This window comes from Lygodium microphyllum, chromosome 14 (assembly GCF_053477565.2).
Source record: "Lygodium microphyllum isolate KBCC chromosome 14, Lygodium_microphyllum_v1.1.10, whole genome shotgun sequence".
Classification (NCBI taxonomy): domain Eukaryota; kingdom Viridiplantae; phylum Streptophyta; class Polypodiopsida; order Schizaeales; family Lygodiaceae; genus Lygodium; species Lygodium microphyllum.
In genome coordinates, this window is record NC_141148.1 from 67,523,183 (window position 1) to 67,538,232 (window position 15,050).

The following is a 15,050-nucleotide window of genomic DNA, read 5'->3' on the forward strand; positions in this document are numbered from 1 at the left end:
GTTGACGTTGCTGGTATTACTCCATAATGTATCACACATTGGTGCAACAACAAAAAACATTAAAATGTGGTCTATGGACCATTGTGTTTCTTGGTTTACTTTGCCCAACTAATGGTTCTAAACAGCAAGCTCAAAGAGGCTCGAACAATTGGAGTCCCCAAGAGGTCTATATAGAAATGCCCCTAGAACCATCGAGTTTAGAAGAGCATCTGCTCTCATAAGTTGGAGACTGAACTAGGCAGAGCCAGTATGTACCTATACATCTGCTCTCATAAGTCGGAGACTGAACTAGGCAGAGCTAGTATGTACCTATACAACTAAATTATGAGAGTGCTTTTGTTAAGCATAAACATCTAGAAGTCTCTACATCAATAGAAGTATACTCCACTCATTTGAGCTTCTACGTGCATTCGGGGTGTATCCTCAGGCTCGATAAAAACTGGCAAAATATTAAAGAGTAACAAAACAATAATGAGAAAAAAAAATAACATGGCAGCGGTTTCAAATTGTGGATGTCTCCATTGTTGAAGATCTTGCAGACGCATAATGTAATTAATTTGTATTTTAAAATATCACTTCCACCAAAGAGTTTATTGCAATAAGATTTGCAGCAAGAGTATTTGGCAGTAAAAGACATCAATCCATCTGACTCACGCTGTACTTCCCAGTTTACTAGATTGGTAAAACCATCAGGGTCAAAGCCTCTCCACCCCCAAGAACACAACAGAGTGCATTGTGGTCAAATGGAACAAGTTCACTCATTATGTACATTTTATATTGCTCCATGTGAACAAAGATATATACATTGTCTCATGCTTAATTCATCCAAGCCTCTAAACCCCAAATACAAACTTAGCAACATGATCATATGCTAAAACCACCAGAGAATTGTATCGAGATCAATCTTGAGGATAAGACCGTTGCCACCACCATCTAAACCGAATCTTGTTGTTTGTATCTGCATTTGCAACACTAGTTGACAAGGGTACAGGAACTTCATTTGCATCAAGCAATTCAAAATCAGCCTCTACTTCTTCTTTGTCTTTTTGTCCCCTGGAAGGTGCAACCTGTGCTTGTGATCCAGTGGGCATGACATAAGCTGATTGGTGCAAGGTGTCAGCTGGCTTAGGAAGTGGTCGCCTGTGACCCATAGCAGCATCCATCATTGGTGCTGGTACTGGCCGATTGCCTTGTTGTAGAGATTGATGATTGTCAGGGAACGGCTTTGTCCAGATAAGAGGTTTTAATAGTGTTGGATGAACCTGTGAAGTAGCCTGCTGATAAATGCATTTTTTAAGGCTGAGAATCCTACCAGCATGACAATGGCTTGTGCAGACAATGGAAAGGACAGAAAAATAATTTTTGCATGTCATACTGAAGAATATCACAGTCAATTCAAGCAGTTAAAACATCATGCAACAATTTAAAAGTCACACAGTAAAAAAGCGATCTATACCACTGTCAATTCAGTATTAGGTAATAAACCAAGCCAAATGCTGCTTGACTTCATGTATGTGTTAGGAGTTGTTCCTAAATTGAAAGATTTCTTAAACTTTATTACATAGATTCATCCCTAAGTTTTGACTCCTGTGTAAAATCACAGCTGGAAGCATGACTCATGTATATTGCCAACACAATTGCCCATCTTGTTAGTCATGTCGGTCTGTCATCTCCTAGTTGTGAGCTCCCGTCACAAGTAGGACGGAGACATGGGAGCTCTAGCATTCTAGAGTGCATTTCTTTTGTTTTAGGCACATTTCTTGTGCATTCCCTTGGTCTGTCGGTTGGTTGACACCCCCTGCCACTGCCTTCCTGCCCCACAACTGCCTAGGATATCTTCTCATCATTTTCCTATTTTTTCTATGCAGTTGGACTGCATTTACTGCAGTCGTACCATCATCTGGTGCAGTCGGCCAGATTTAGGGCATACTCCTGTATGCAATCAGTCGGCCAGTTTTGGTGGAGGTGGCTATATATAGCTGCACTCCTTCACTTCGCAGATCACTTCTCTTCTGCAAGCTTTTGCATTCTCCGTCTCTGACACTCCAACTTTGGTGCTGCCATCATCATCTCAGCCTGAATTGGTGCCCTCACTAACACTTAGGGCTGCATGCAGGGACTGATCGGTCCTCATCATTGTATTCAGCATTCTTCTTCAGTCAATGCAATATTTCTTTCCTTATCTCTGGTCTGTGTGTGTGTGGGTGTGTGTGTGTGTGTGTGTGTGTCATGAGGACATGTATTTTCAAAACCTCACTTAAAATGTGGATTAATTTTTAATCACATGATTAAGTAAATGTTACACATGTGAGGTGCAATTGGGGTTGGAGTAAATTGACGAGCCCGGGACCCGAGAAAATCACAGGATGGCAAAAGTTGCTATAAGTTATGTCACACAGGTACTTGGTGGTATTTGGTGCAAGTTGTTCGCCTAGGTCATTCATTTGGCCATAAGTGTCAGTTGGTGACACTAGATGAGTGGTGTTTAATGATACCTAATGCCAATCTAATGGTCAAAGATGGTGTAGAGACACTCGAGAATGGATGTTGCCTAGCAAATTTAATTATTGGCCATTCAGATTATTTTTCAAGGCACCGAAATGATTATTAGATTAATTTTTTGTATTTAAATATTGAAAATTAATATTTAATTATAGTGATGCTAGAAAAATTGTATCCCTCTCTACAAAAATACAGACCATTCTTATTGACATTGTATTGTGGGAAAAAAAAATCAACTATTGTGATTCACATCCGCAACTATTTCCCGGCTTTTGCATTATAGGACATGACTCCATATCATGCTTTCTTTGGAAAAAAGCCTTCCATGTCTCATTTTCACATCTTTGGATGTGATACATTTTTCCATGTGGACAAGAAGAGAAAGATGAAACTCAACTTGAAATCGAGGAAGCTCATCTTTGGGAAATATGGCACTACCACAAAGGGATATCGGCTCTACAACCCGACGACACAGAAGATTGAGGTAAGCAAGGATGTGATCTTCAATGAGGCCGCAGCCTCCAAGGATCCTATTGATGGTTCTATTGTAGGTGATTCTTCATCATCAACTAACCCTCCCCTACCTTTAGTTCCTCTTCTTCCTTCTAGGTTGCCTCTTAGCACCCCACCTTCGTCTTTAACTCCTCCCCCTCCTACTCCTCCTCCCTCTTCACCCTCTACACCAACTTCCCTTCCACCTTTGACAAATGCAACTACTACTACTACTTCGCCGAGTACTTCCATCCCTTCAGCCTCCCTTCAAGAGTCTTCTAGGGCCACTTAGTCGTCAAAGGGGGAGCCTCCTTCAAATGAGGAGAATCTACTTTTCCTTAGTGAGGGGAAGTGCCTTACACCGACAAGTGCCTTGCAAGTTCCGAAGACTACTCAGTCTTCCTCGCAGCAAGAGCCTATTCAGATTTCGTTGTTACAAACAAGTAACTCTTGTAGAATTTAGATGTTGCTCGCTTTCTTGCTACTCCTTCAGGTCCACACAAATCAGCCCAATTACAAGCCCACCAACAGGATAGTTCACTTTGTGTGAACCATGCTCTTATGTCACAAATTCTCCAAGATTCAAAGCCTACTATAGTTGATGAGGCTCTTACGCATGATGTTTGGGGATAGGCTATGTAGGATGAGCTCGATTCTATGGAGTAAAATCAGACTTGGGAGTTGATTTCACATCCCAAGAAGTGAAAGGTGATAGGTGTGAAGTGGATCTATAAGGCCAAGTACCATGCAAATGGTTCCCTAGACAAGCACAAAGCTTGGCTTGTTGCCAAGGGTTTCGCTCAAAGGGCGAGCTTAGACTATTTTAAGACTTATACACGAATGGCTCAGATGTCTACTATTCGGGCTATCTTGGCTCTTGCAACCCACCATCACTAGCTTGTTTATCAGATGGACGCCAAGTTTGCCTTTTTGAATGGCGTCCTTGAGGAGGAGATCTATGTCTCACAACCTCTGGGTTTTCTTGTGCAGGGGAAGGATGATCATGTCTACAGATTGCGGAAGGCTCTCTATGGCTAGAAGCAGGCTCCTAGAACTTGGTACCAAAGGATTGATCGCTTCTTTGTGTAGAGTAGCTTCCATCACTCCAATCATGACTCCAACCTGTACTACAAGGTTGAGGGTGGCAAATGTGTTTTGGTTATTTCATATGTGAATAATCTTATCATTACACGGAGCTATACTCAAGAGATTGATCGTACTCCAGACATTTTGAGACAAGAGTTTGCCATGACAAATCTTGGGATCCTATACTCCTTGGTTTGGAGATCTATCAAATGGCACAAGGCATTTTCATTTCCCACCACATGTACATCTTTGAGTTAATTTGGAGTTTGATATGGCCAATTGTCCGCCTATTTCTTGCCCTATGGACACAAAATCTAAGCTTATCGTAGCAAGCGTTCCCCTTACAGATACCACCTGTTATAGGTGTCTTGTTAGCTTCCTCGTCTTGCTTATTCACACTCAGCTGGATGTTTTTTTGTTGTAGCATTGTTGCCTTCTGATGAAGACTCTCACTCAAGAGCATTGGAGAGCGGCCTTGCATGTTCTTCATTATTTACGAGGAACTCAATCCTACAGGATCATGTATGGAGAGGGGGTTACTCTCTCTGGTTGGAGTGATTCTAGCTGGTAAGTGATAGGGATTCGCAACAATCCACTACAAGTTATGCATTTTCCCTTGGATCGGGAGTTATCTCGTGGAGCAAAAAGAAACAGCCTACTATGGTCCTTTCTTCTACAAAGACAGAGTATCATGCATTATATTCTACAGCTATGGAGGCAATTTGGCTTTGTTGCATATTGGCAAGAGATTGGTTTTCCACAATCTAGACCTACGAAGCTGCATGTGGATAACCAGAGTGCTCTATTTCTGGCAAAAAACCCCATATTTCATGCATGCATGAAGCACATTGAGATCCAATACCATTATGTTCAAGAGCGGATCCTGGCTTCCAAGTTAGTGGTGGCCAACTATCCCACGGAGGACAACGCAATTGATCTCTTCACAAAGCCTTTGGCCAAGGCTTCTATGCTTGCATGAAGCACATTGAGATTCAATACCATTATGTTCAAGAGCGGATCCTAGCTTCCGAGTTAGTGATGGCCTACTGTCCCATCGAGGACATCGCAATTGATCTCTTCACAAAGCCTTTGCCCAAGGCTTCTATGCTTCATCACATGAGGTTGTTGGGTCTTCAAACACTCCCAAGATCTGAGAGGGGATGTTAGCCTACCTTTGTAAGTCATGTCAGTCTATCATCTCCAAGTTGTGAGCTCCTATCAAAGTCTGACAGAGACATAGAAGCTCTGGTATTCTAGAGTGCTTTTCTTTTGTTTTAAGCACATGTCTTATCCATTCCCTTGGTCTATCAATTCATTGACACCCCTTGCCACTACCTTTCTACCTCATGAATGCCTGGGATATCTTCTCATCATTTTTTCATTTTCTCTATGCAATCAAATTGCATATACTACAATCGTACCATCATTTGGTGAAGTCAACCAAATTTAGGGCATACTTCTATATGCAGTCGGCCAATTTTGGTGGAGATGGCTATATATATCTGCACTCCTTCACTTCACAAATCACTTGTCTTCTGCCGGCTTTTGCACTCTCTGTCTCCAACACGCTCTAACTTTGGTGCTACCATCATCATCTCAACTTGATCTGGTGCCCTCACTGACAATTAGGGCTGTGTACATGGGCCAGTCTTCATCATTGTATTCAGCATTCTTCTTTAGTACGTGAAATATTTCATCTTTTGCTCTCTCTCTCTCTCTCTCTCTCTCTCTCTCTCTCTCTCTCTCTATATATATATATATATATATATATATATATATATATATGTTCCTGTTTCTTCTTCTGATGCACACTCTCACACATTTAAGCTAAATAATGGTAAACCAGATCTTTTAAAAAATTTAGAAATGTGAACGATTGAGGTTAACACAACACAATATACATTATACTAGATATATTCTTCACACAAAAACACCCATGTGAACACAAGCAACCATACATACATAATGGTAAATGAGGTCTTAAAACCAAAACTCCTGGTTTGAAACATACATAAAGAATGGTAATTGAGGCCTTAAACCAAGATTCCTGGTTGTCATGGCTGAGTCCATAATTACTAGAGGCATACAAAGTCTGTCCCAGTTAAATGCATCAAAAAGGTAATTAGCCAGTATAGTAGGTGCTGGTCAGACCTGATAAAACATAATGATTGCAACATTATCAGCATGGGTGTTCTACTCTCCCCACTGCAGATCATCCTCCTGCACAATGCTCCTGAAGACCTGCTACTCTTGAATCATAAAAGCATTTTCCCTGGTCCTTGAACCATCAAAAACTCAAATGCTCCAATGCACTGGAAACTATGGTGGGGATTACTGCTGGCTCCCTTGCTAGAGAAAGGAGCTAGTTTCACAAAAGGGGTCAGGGATCTGAGTCCACAAACCTCCACAATTGTGGTATTGAAGGTTCCTCAATGATTCTTGGCTGTTTTCTTCCTGCCTTTTCTCTGTTTGCTATGTCTGATCAGGTTTTCTCTATTTTCAGCGGTCTGTTTTTGTGATCGGTTGTCTTTACACTGCATGTGAACTCATGCCAAGTGCAGCCTGTGCTGTGTTTTGGCTATACTCTCTCTCTACTTCTCTTCATTGCTTCATTTTCTCCTCCTATCCTCTCCAAATGGCACCTCCCTATTGCTCTACTACTGATAAACTTCATGGCCTTGACTATTTTACATGGAGTGCCATCATGAAAGTATGGTTTGTGCAAAAGTGATTGTGGTACATTGTTTCAGGAGCTATTGAGCAGCCCAGATCTCCCATTCCTCTTCCTAATGATTGGTATCTTGTCAACCATGAGGAAGTTGTGCTTACATGGCATTCACTTTATGGGCCTATACATCCTTGACGCCTATCAATTTCACTCATATATCCTTGATGCTACTTCAGCGTGAAGCATCATTCGTGGCCCTGACTATCTTACATGGAGTGCTATCATGAAAGTATGGTTTGTGCAAAAGTGATGATGGTACGTTATTTCAAGAGCTATTAAGCGGGTACATTGTTTCAAGAGCTATTGAACAGCCCCAGCCTCCCACTTCTCTTTCTAATGATTGGTATCTTGTCAACCATGAGGAAGTTGTGCTTACATGGCATTCACTTTGTGTGTTGTACATCCTTGATGCCAATCAATTTCATTCATATATCCTCAATGCTGCTTCAGTATGAAGCATCGTTAAGATTACATGGTAGGTTTCTGATGGGTTGCTGGATAGGTCCCCTCCATACCAAAGACAGGAGTAATTTAGTGAAAGGATCATGAGTGAGGACGAGAGTCATCCTCATCCTCCTCTGACTTCGATTTGGATCCTCTGACCAAAGCCCAAAAGGGTTGGTCCTCTACTAAGAGAGGGAAGGGCTTCACTACCCCTCCAACTACTTTCTAATACTGGTGATGGGGTCTTCCCTCATGACTCTCCAATGCCAAAGGAGAGAGAGAGGGTGGTGAGGTGGGACAGGTGCACCTCATCTATACAAGTATACAAGTGCAAAGGATCCAAAGAGGGGCTTCCCTTTTGCATTGACTAAAGTCTAGTAGGTTTTGAAATCCTAGAGCTAGGATTGACATCCAGGTTCATGATGAGTTATTTAACAAAGAGCAAGCTTGGTCTTAGTCTAAGCTCACATGAGATAACACATTGACAGCTTTGCTGAAGGCGAGGGATCCATGGCCACATATACTCAAAAGCATTGCTAACACAATGGTCACATATGCTATTACAAGACATTGTTAACAAACATTGAGAGCTGCTATGATTCTTCTCTATTTTCAAGAGCTGGTATGATTAACATCAACATCAAGTTCCCTTCAAGGCATGTTCGTGGCAGCTCACATATCCACTACTCGAGTATCCATGGTCTTATCTATGCATCCTCATTATACTATGATGCATCATTATCAGTATATCCTTGTATTGTCCCAAATCACCCATGATCTAAAAGAGGATAATAGCAGATTAATTAGCCCATGAGTGAGTCTATGCACATATTGTGGGCCAAGCACGAGAGATTATTATATGCATTTTTAAGTACCTATTTGTATGGTTTTTTGCCATTATTTTATGGTCAACCAGCATTTACTATTATTTTATTTGTTAGCTGATCTGATCCAAAAATTGGTATATTTTGGCTACTTATTCAATGACTCCTTCCTCCTGAGTCATTCATCACTAACAAACTTATAGAGCAAATTCTATTGAAGAGAAGGAGCCAATGCCAATGCCCACACAATCCAGCTACTCACTATTAAAAGCAACTATTTTATGGCTTGGTACATGGATTCCATTCTCAACTATATGTCTAAGTTCTCTCTTTGCAATGTTCTACTAGCAACTGCTTCTCTCTTTCTTCACTCTTGTGTTATACAATCTATTACAGCAATCTTCTACGCTTCTATCATTGCATCCACTATTAAGATACTAGTAGACTCCAGCATGTGTTGCATGAGGGTCGACCAAGCTCTAAAATTTGACCCGTGAAAACCACGGTAGTCAAGTACAATCCATCCAATCCATGGACTTAGTATAGTATCAAACGTACACAAAAAAAAATCTCAAATAAAATCTAGTGTTTCATACGATCATTAAAAAATACATTGAAAATTAAGGACTAGACTAGTAAATATAACTTGTTTTAACATGAGATTAGCTACCCGTTAGATAGAGTATCACAAGATATTATCCATCCAATACTAATACAATTTACAAACCACAAATGTGCTTCAATTTTCAACGAGTCATAAACATAACGAGAGGTTGAGACAAAATGTAAATCCAAGACTCTAATCACAAGTAATTTCCAAGATCCAATTTTATTTATAAGATTTAAGACATGCACAATGGATTTTTAAAAAAAGCCTAGTTGCAATGATGGATCATGGCTCATGAATCACAATATATCAAGTCACAAGTGCCAAGTGGCAAGTACAAAAAATAGTAGATAGTAGATACAAAAAAAAAAATTCAAGGATAAGACTTAAGGTGAGCTATGTACAATGAAAAGGTTTCATGAAGAGGCTGAGGTATTGTAAGAGGAGTTAAGAATATAGAGATATAGGTAAAGGCAAGGAAAGGGAAAGAAGAGGAGGTAAAGAAAGTGGAAATAGAAAGAGCTACAAGAGATGAGACACAAGAGAAAGAGGATGTAGAGGTAGAATATAGAGAGAAGTGGATGGAGGAGAGAGAAAAGTAGAGGAGCTTGTAAGAGAGAGGTAGAAGAAGAGAATGTGGTAAGTGAGCTATAGGTAGAGGTCAATGAGGAGAAAGAGGATAAGGATAGAGTGCAAAACAACTTTTCTTTGAACGCCAACTCAAATAAAAGGACGAAAATTGGACGGATTGTACACATCCAACCAGACTAGACGGATCGTACTATATGGATCCAATGCAACAATGGTTAAAACAAGTCTCATCACTAAAAGCATGCTTGGCCATAGCAACAGGAGTGTGAGTACCAATGGTGAATTGGAAGGGTATCACAATAACATTTTAAAAAATTTCTATTGTAGTGACGGGTTAGGTATGAAGATCGAGACAGTCAGTAGTTATGAGCAGCGAGAGACAAAGAGAGTGAGAGAGAGCAGAGCAAAGAGTGTGCACGTTTTTAGATACAATGACGAGTGTGTACCTTTAGGTTTTTAGATATATATGTGTAAGTACAAGTGCTAAGGGTGTGTTCACACCTGCGTACATTTTAAGGCACAAGGCCTTTATTCCCAACAACCTCCCACCTAAAGGCAATGTGTCTTAAGAGGAGAAAAGAATTAGCTAAGTCTAGGTATGTACAAAGCTGAAATACATATATCTATCCAACTCCCATCATCTATCGGCGATGAGCAAACCGCTCTGTTGGAAGACCCTTTGTGAGAAGGTCTGCAAGGTTATCATCTATATGCACTTTGACAAGCTCGATACTTTTACTGTCAAGTACATCTCTAATAAAGTGGTACTTCACCTATATGTGCTTTGTCTTTGCACAAAAGACAAGATTCCGCGCTAGCATGATAGTACCCTATCTATCACAATGGAGAACAGGTAACTTTGTGATGCCAAGCTCTCCCACCAGACATGAAAGCCATAAAGCGTCCTTGCATGCCTCAGTGGCAGCCACATACTCTGCCTCTGTAATAGACAATGCAACACACTTTTGTAGCTTGGAGATCCAAGAGACTGCTCCTCCTGTGAAAGTAAACACATACCCAGAAGTGGACTTTTTGCAGTCCGCATGACCAATATAGTTTGCATCCATAAAACCAACAACAAATGCCTTCTGCTTCCCAAAGCAGATGCACGACTCCTTTGTGCCTTTGAGGTATCTCATAATACCTTTCATTGCATCCCAATGCTTCTTGCCAAGGTTTGTCATGTATCTACTAACCACTCCCACTGCATAGGCAATGTCAGGACGTGTAACGACCATAGCATACATCAAACTGCCAACAACTGAAGCATAAAGTACCTTGGCCATTTCAGCCTTCTCATCATCAGATGTAGGACTGCCCTCTACACTAAGTTTCACATATGGAGGCAATGGAACCCCAATTGTTTCCCCCCCTTCATATTGAAACACTGCAAAACCTTGGAGATATACTCCTGCTGAGATAGATAGAGTAAGCCTTTTGATCTATCTCTGAGTATTCGCATGCCAAGAATGTGATTTGCATCACCAAGATCCTTCATGTCAAAGCTGCCAAAAAGACTTTGCTTCAATGAGTCCAAGGCATGAGTATCCCTGCTAGCAATCAGCATGTCATCAACATACAAAACCAAGATAATCATACTCTCATCTGCTGCCTTCTTGGTGTACAAGCAGTGATCCACTTGACTTCTATGAAAGCCTTGAGACTGCATGAATGTATCAAACTTACGATACCATTCTCTTGGTGCTTGTTTCAACCCATACAAACTCCTTTTGAGTTTATATACCACCTTCTCTTTCCTTGTTCAACAAACCCTTCAAGCTGCTGCATATATATGTCTTCATGCAAATCACCATGTAAAAATGCAATCTTTACATCCATTGTATGAGTTCCATATCTTTAACTGCAACCAAGCCCAAAATGATTCTCAATGTAGTCATCTTGACTACAGGAGAGAAAATCTCATCAAAGTCAATTCCATGCTCCTGCTTGTACCCCTTTGCAACCAATCTTGCTTTGTCCTTTGGTGAGGAACCAAAAGTGACCATCTTATAAACCCATTGCATGGAAGGGTTTTCTGCCCTTTAGGCAAGTGCACGAAGTCCCAAGTGTCATTTTTCTCAAGAGATTCCATCCCTAACAACATGGCTTTATACCATTTCTTGCTGTCCTCTCTGTCCATTGCTTCCTTGAAGCAAGACGGTTCACCACAGTCTGTCAACATAACATAATCAGCCACATTATTTGCACCAGGAACAAATCTATTAGGTTGTCTAGTAGCCCTAGACGATCTCCTAACCCAATGATCATTGTTTGTTGGTTGTTCCTACAAATTTCCATTTCAGCCTGCAAATCAGCATTAACAGCTTGTTGTCCTAGATGTTCCTGCACATGTAGTGGCTCATTATCATGGGCAATAGCTGGCTGATCATTTCCAACATCATTTCCTACATTTACAAGTTCATTTACAGCAAGTATTTGCTGCCGTATAGCGGGCACATTTTGCTGTCCAAAAGATATTTCTTCCCGGAATACAACCCTACGGACCTCCTCAGTCTTTTCAAACTATTTATGCATGAGATCTTCCTGGAAGATAACGTCATTGCTGCGTACTACTTTCCTTTTCTCGAGATCCCACAATTTATACCCCATTTCACCCTCATCACCATATCCTAGAAAAATGCATTTACAAGACTTTGGCTCAAGTTTGTTGCGTTCCTATTTAAGAATGTGCACAAAAGCCTCACAACCAAACACTTTCAGGTGAGCATATGAAGGTGGCTTGCCCGACCACACTTCTTGGGGAACTCCCCCTCCCCCCCCCCCCAAAAGACCTGTTTGGTGACCGATTAATTAAGTGAACGGCTGTCATAGCAACCTCTGCCAAAAAATCATGGGGTAATGCAGCATGAGACAACATCGTATGGACCTTGTCTTGTATGGTCTGATTCATACACTCTGCAACTCCATTTTGGGGCGGATTATGAGGGGCAGTGAGCTCCCTCTTTATCCCTTTACTGTCACAAAATGCCTAAAAGGCCTTGGACACATATTCCCCACCATTGTCAGAGCGAAGACACTTAAGTGCCTTATCTCTCTGATTTTCAGCCAATGCCAAGAATTTTTTAAACTTGTCTAGCACTTCATCCTTGCTACGAATAGAATAAACCCATACCTTCCGTGTAGCATCATCGACAAAGGTGACAAAATATTTATTTCCCCCAAAAGATAATCCTGGCATTTGACATACATCCGAATGTACTAACTCTAGAGGAGAAGATTTCAAAGAAAAAAACTTTTTATGAGACGTCTGTGCATGTTTGACATAAATACAATGATCACAGTGCTCAAAATCAGCATAACGAAGACAAGGCAAGTAACCCAAACGAGAAAGCACTTTCATTCCTATTTGACTCATGTGTCCCAACCGGCCATGCCACAAAGAAACACTCGGCTGCTCAATCACGACAACAACATGGTCACGCACACTAAACACATGAAGTGGATACAAAGTATCACTCTTGCAACCTCTGGCAATCACTCTTGATCCCTTACAGATCTTCCATTTTCCATCATCAAAGGTGGTATGAAAACCATCATCATCTAACTGCCCTGTGCTAATCAAGCTCTTCTCGAGCAAAGCTATATGCCGTATATGCTAAAGTGTAAAGACAGAGCCATGTTGAAACTGTAACTGCACACTGCCTATACTTGCAATCTCACATGCATAGTTGTCCCCAAGATGAACAACACCATGTCGACCCCCTGTATAGACAGAGAACCACTCACGATGAGGAGTGACATGAAAGGAAGCACCTGAATCGAGAATCCAGATATGCATGTCATCATCTGTATCTGCAAATAAAGCGTGTGCACCAAAGTGTGAAGAAGAGACAAAGAGTACGTCACTCCCACTATCACTATCATAAGTGACTACATTTACCTCTTCAATTTTTATACTGCTCTTCTTAGACTGACTGTCCTTCTTTTCTTCCTTGCTATCATCTTATCTTCTTGCCTTTTCCTTTCTCTTTCTTTCATTTGTAGCAATCATGTTTAAAGTGACCCTTCTTGCCACAATGGAGGCATTCAACATCTTTGCCAAGTGATTTACTGCGTCCGTTGCTATCATATTTGCCTTGTTGCTATGATCTGCCCCTAGTATGCAAAGCATTGGAGGACTTATTGGATGCATTGTTCTGCCAATTCATTTCTTCCATGAGTAGAGCACTCTCTACATCAACATACAAAAGGATCACATTAGAATTGCTCATAGCAGTCCTGAATGTATCCCAACTCTCTGGTAGAGTGCAAAGTAAAAAAATAGCCTTAAATTCCTCATCAATCATGAACTTCAAGGCAACCAGATGGCTGAAAATAGAATTAAACTCACTCAAGTGAGAAGACATGGTTGTACCCTCTTTCATACGCAAATCCATAAGCTTTTTCAGCCAATACACTTTGCTTGCAGCACTCTTCTGTGCATACAATTCTTCCAATCTAGTCCATATAGCATATACAAAACCCAAACCTTCAATGTTGAACAGCAAGGCATCAGAAATCGAGAGCTCTATGGTTAAGCGTGCAAGCTCATTTAACTCATCCCAATCGTCCTGCTCCATGTCCGCGGGCTTTGCTCCTTTGGTTTTGATCGGCTTTGTCTGCTTCTCAACAGGATATTGTAGCACTGCTTTTGCCAAACTGCAAAGTTATGTGCGCCTTCAAGCTTCTTTATGTGCAACATATTACTGCTGTCATTGCTGCCAGTCATGATTTTCAGCCCAAATGTGACCAAAAAACAGCAAATGCAGGCCCAAAACTGTCACCCAAGTGACCAAGGTACAAACAAGTACCAACCAGCAATAAATAACCACGTAGAAGCACAGATTTCAGATCTGTAATTAAATTTTCAGAAGCATCAAACAATGTGCTACAGCATTATCCAACTGATTACAGCTGTTCCAAGGGCATATGCATCACATTACATGAGAAATCCCAAATTTTAGCTGCAATTTCTGTTGTACATGTACCCACGGGCATAAAATTTGACACAAACGGTCAAAAGCCCCAAAATTTTGTGCTCGAAGCATCAACCACATCTGCATTTTCTCTGTTATGCATAGAATAGGCCAATTTTGCCAAAATAGAGTGATTTCAACAAGACCCCCAAATTTTACAAGTGTTGATGTCCAAATTGCGTGAAATTCAACCTGCATGTACATTAACTGACCAAATGCTGCACAAATTTTGCCCAAACTGCAAAAGCCCCAAATTGCACGGGATCAAATGTGCATCAATGTCGAGAAATTGGGTAAGTTTCAGCCCAATTTGCGCATGTACATGAAAAGCCCCAAATGTCGGGGACAAAATGTCACAAAATTCCTGCAATTTCTGAGACAAATATCACTATTGCATCTTGCTTGCACCAAATCTTGACAAATCCCCAAATTTTCCAAGTCCTGGGTGCACTAATTTCAGTGAAATTGAAAGAATTTCACAAAAATGTGAAAAGCCCCGAAATTCCCGAGCAAATGTGCACCGACTTTGCAATTTCTAAGTCAAATTGTCCAATTCTGCGTTGAGATCCCCAAATTCGGAAAAAGCCCCAAATTTCTGGGCCAAGATTGCCCAAATCCGACCTTTTGAGCATGCGTGCACGAACCTTGGTTTTTAAAAGTTTTTTTTTAAGAAAAAAGAAATTTTGAGTGATAGGTCCGTTGACCTGCCAAGCCTGCGCTCACCCCATTGGTCCCGTCCCCATCGCGCACCAACAGCCATCGCCCGTAACCGCTGCCCACTGCCCACTTGTGTTGTCAGC

The 15,050-nt window shown here is 41.1% G+C and overlaps 1 protein-coding gene across 8 annotated transcripts in view; it reads right to left on the reverse strand.

Moving 5' to 3' along the window:
* Nucleotides 1-537: 537 nt before the first annotated feature.
* The window catches only part of LOC148025695 (putative HVA22-like protein g), a 36,048-nt gene continuing 21,535 nt past the window's right edge, over nucleotides 538-15,050 (reverse strand). For 4 of the 8 annotated variants that reach the window (XM_087692910.1, XM_087692915.1, XM_087692914.1 and 1 more), the window contains one exon: nucleotides 538-1,277. In XM_087692910.1, coding sequence (XP_087549036.1) covers nucleotides 900-1,277 — 378 coding nt within the window. In that variant the 3' untranslated portion in view covers nucleotides 538-899. The remainder of the gene's footprint in view (nucleotides 1,278-15,050) is intronic. The other 4 variants (XM_087692918.1, XM_087692912.1, XM_087692916.1 and 1 more) reach the window with 2 other exon arrangements.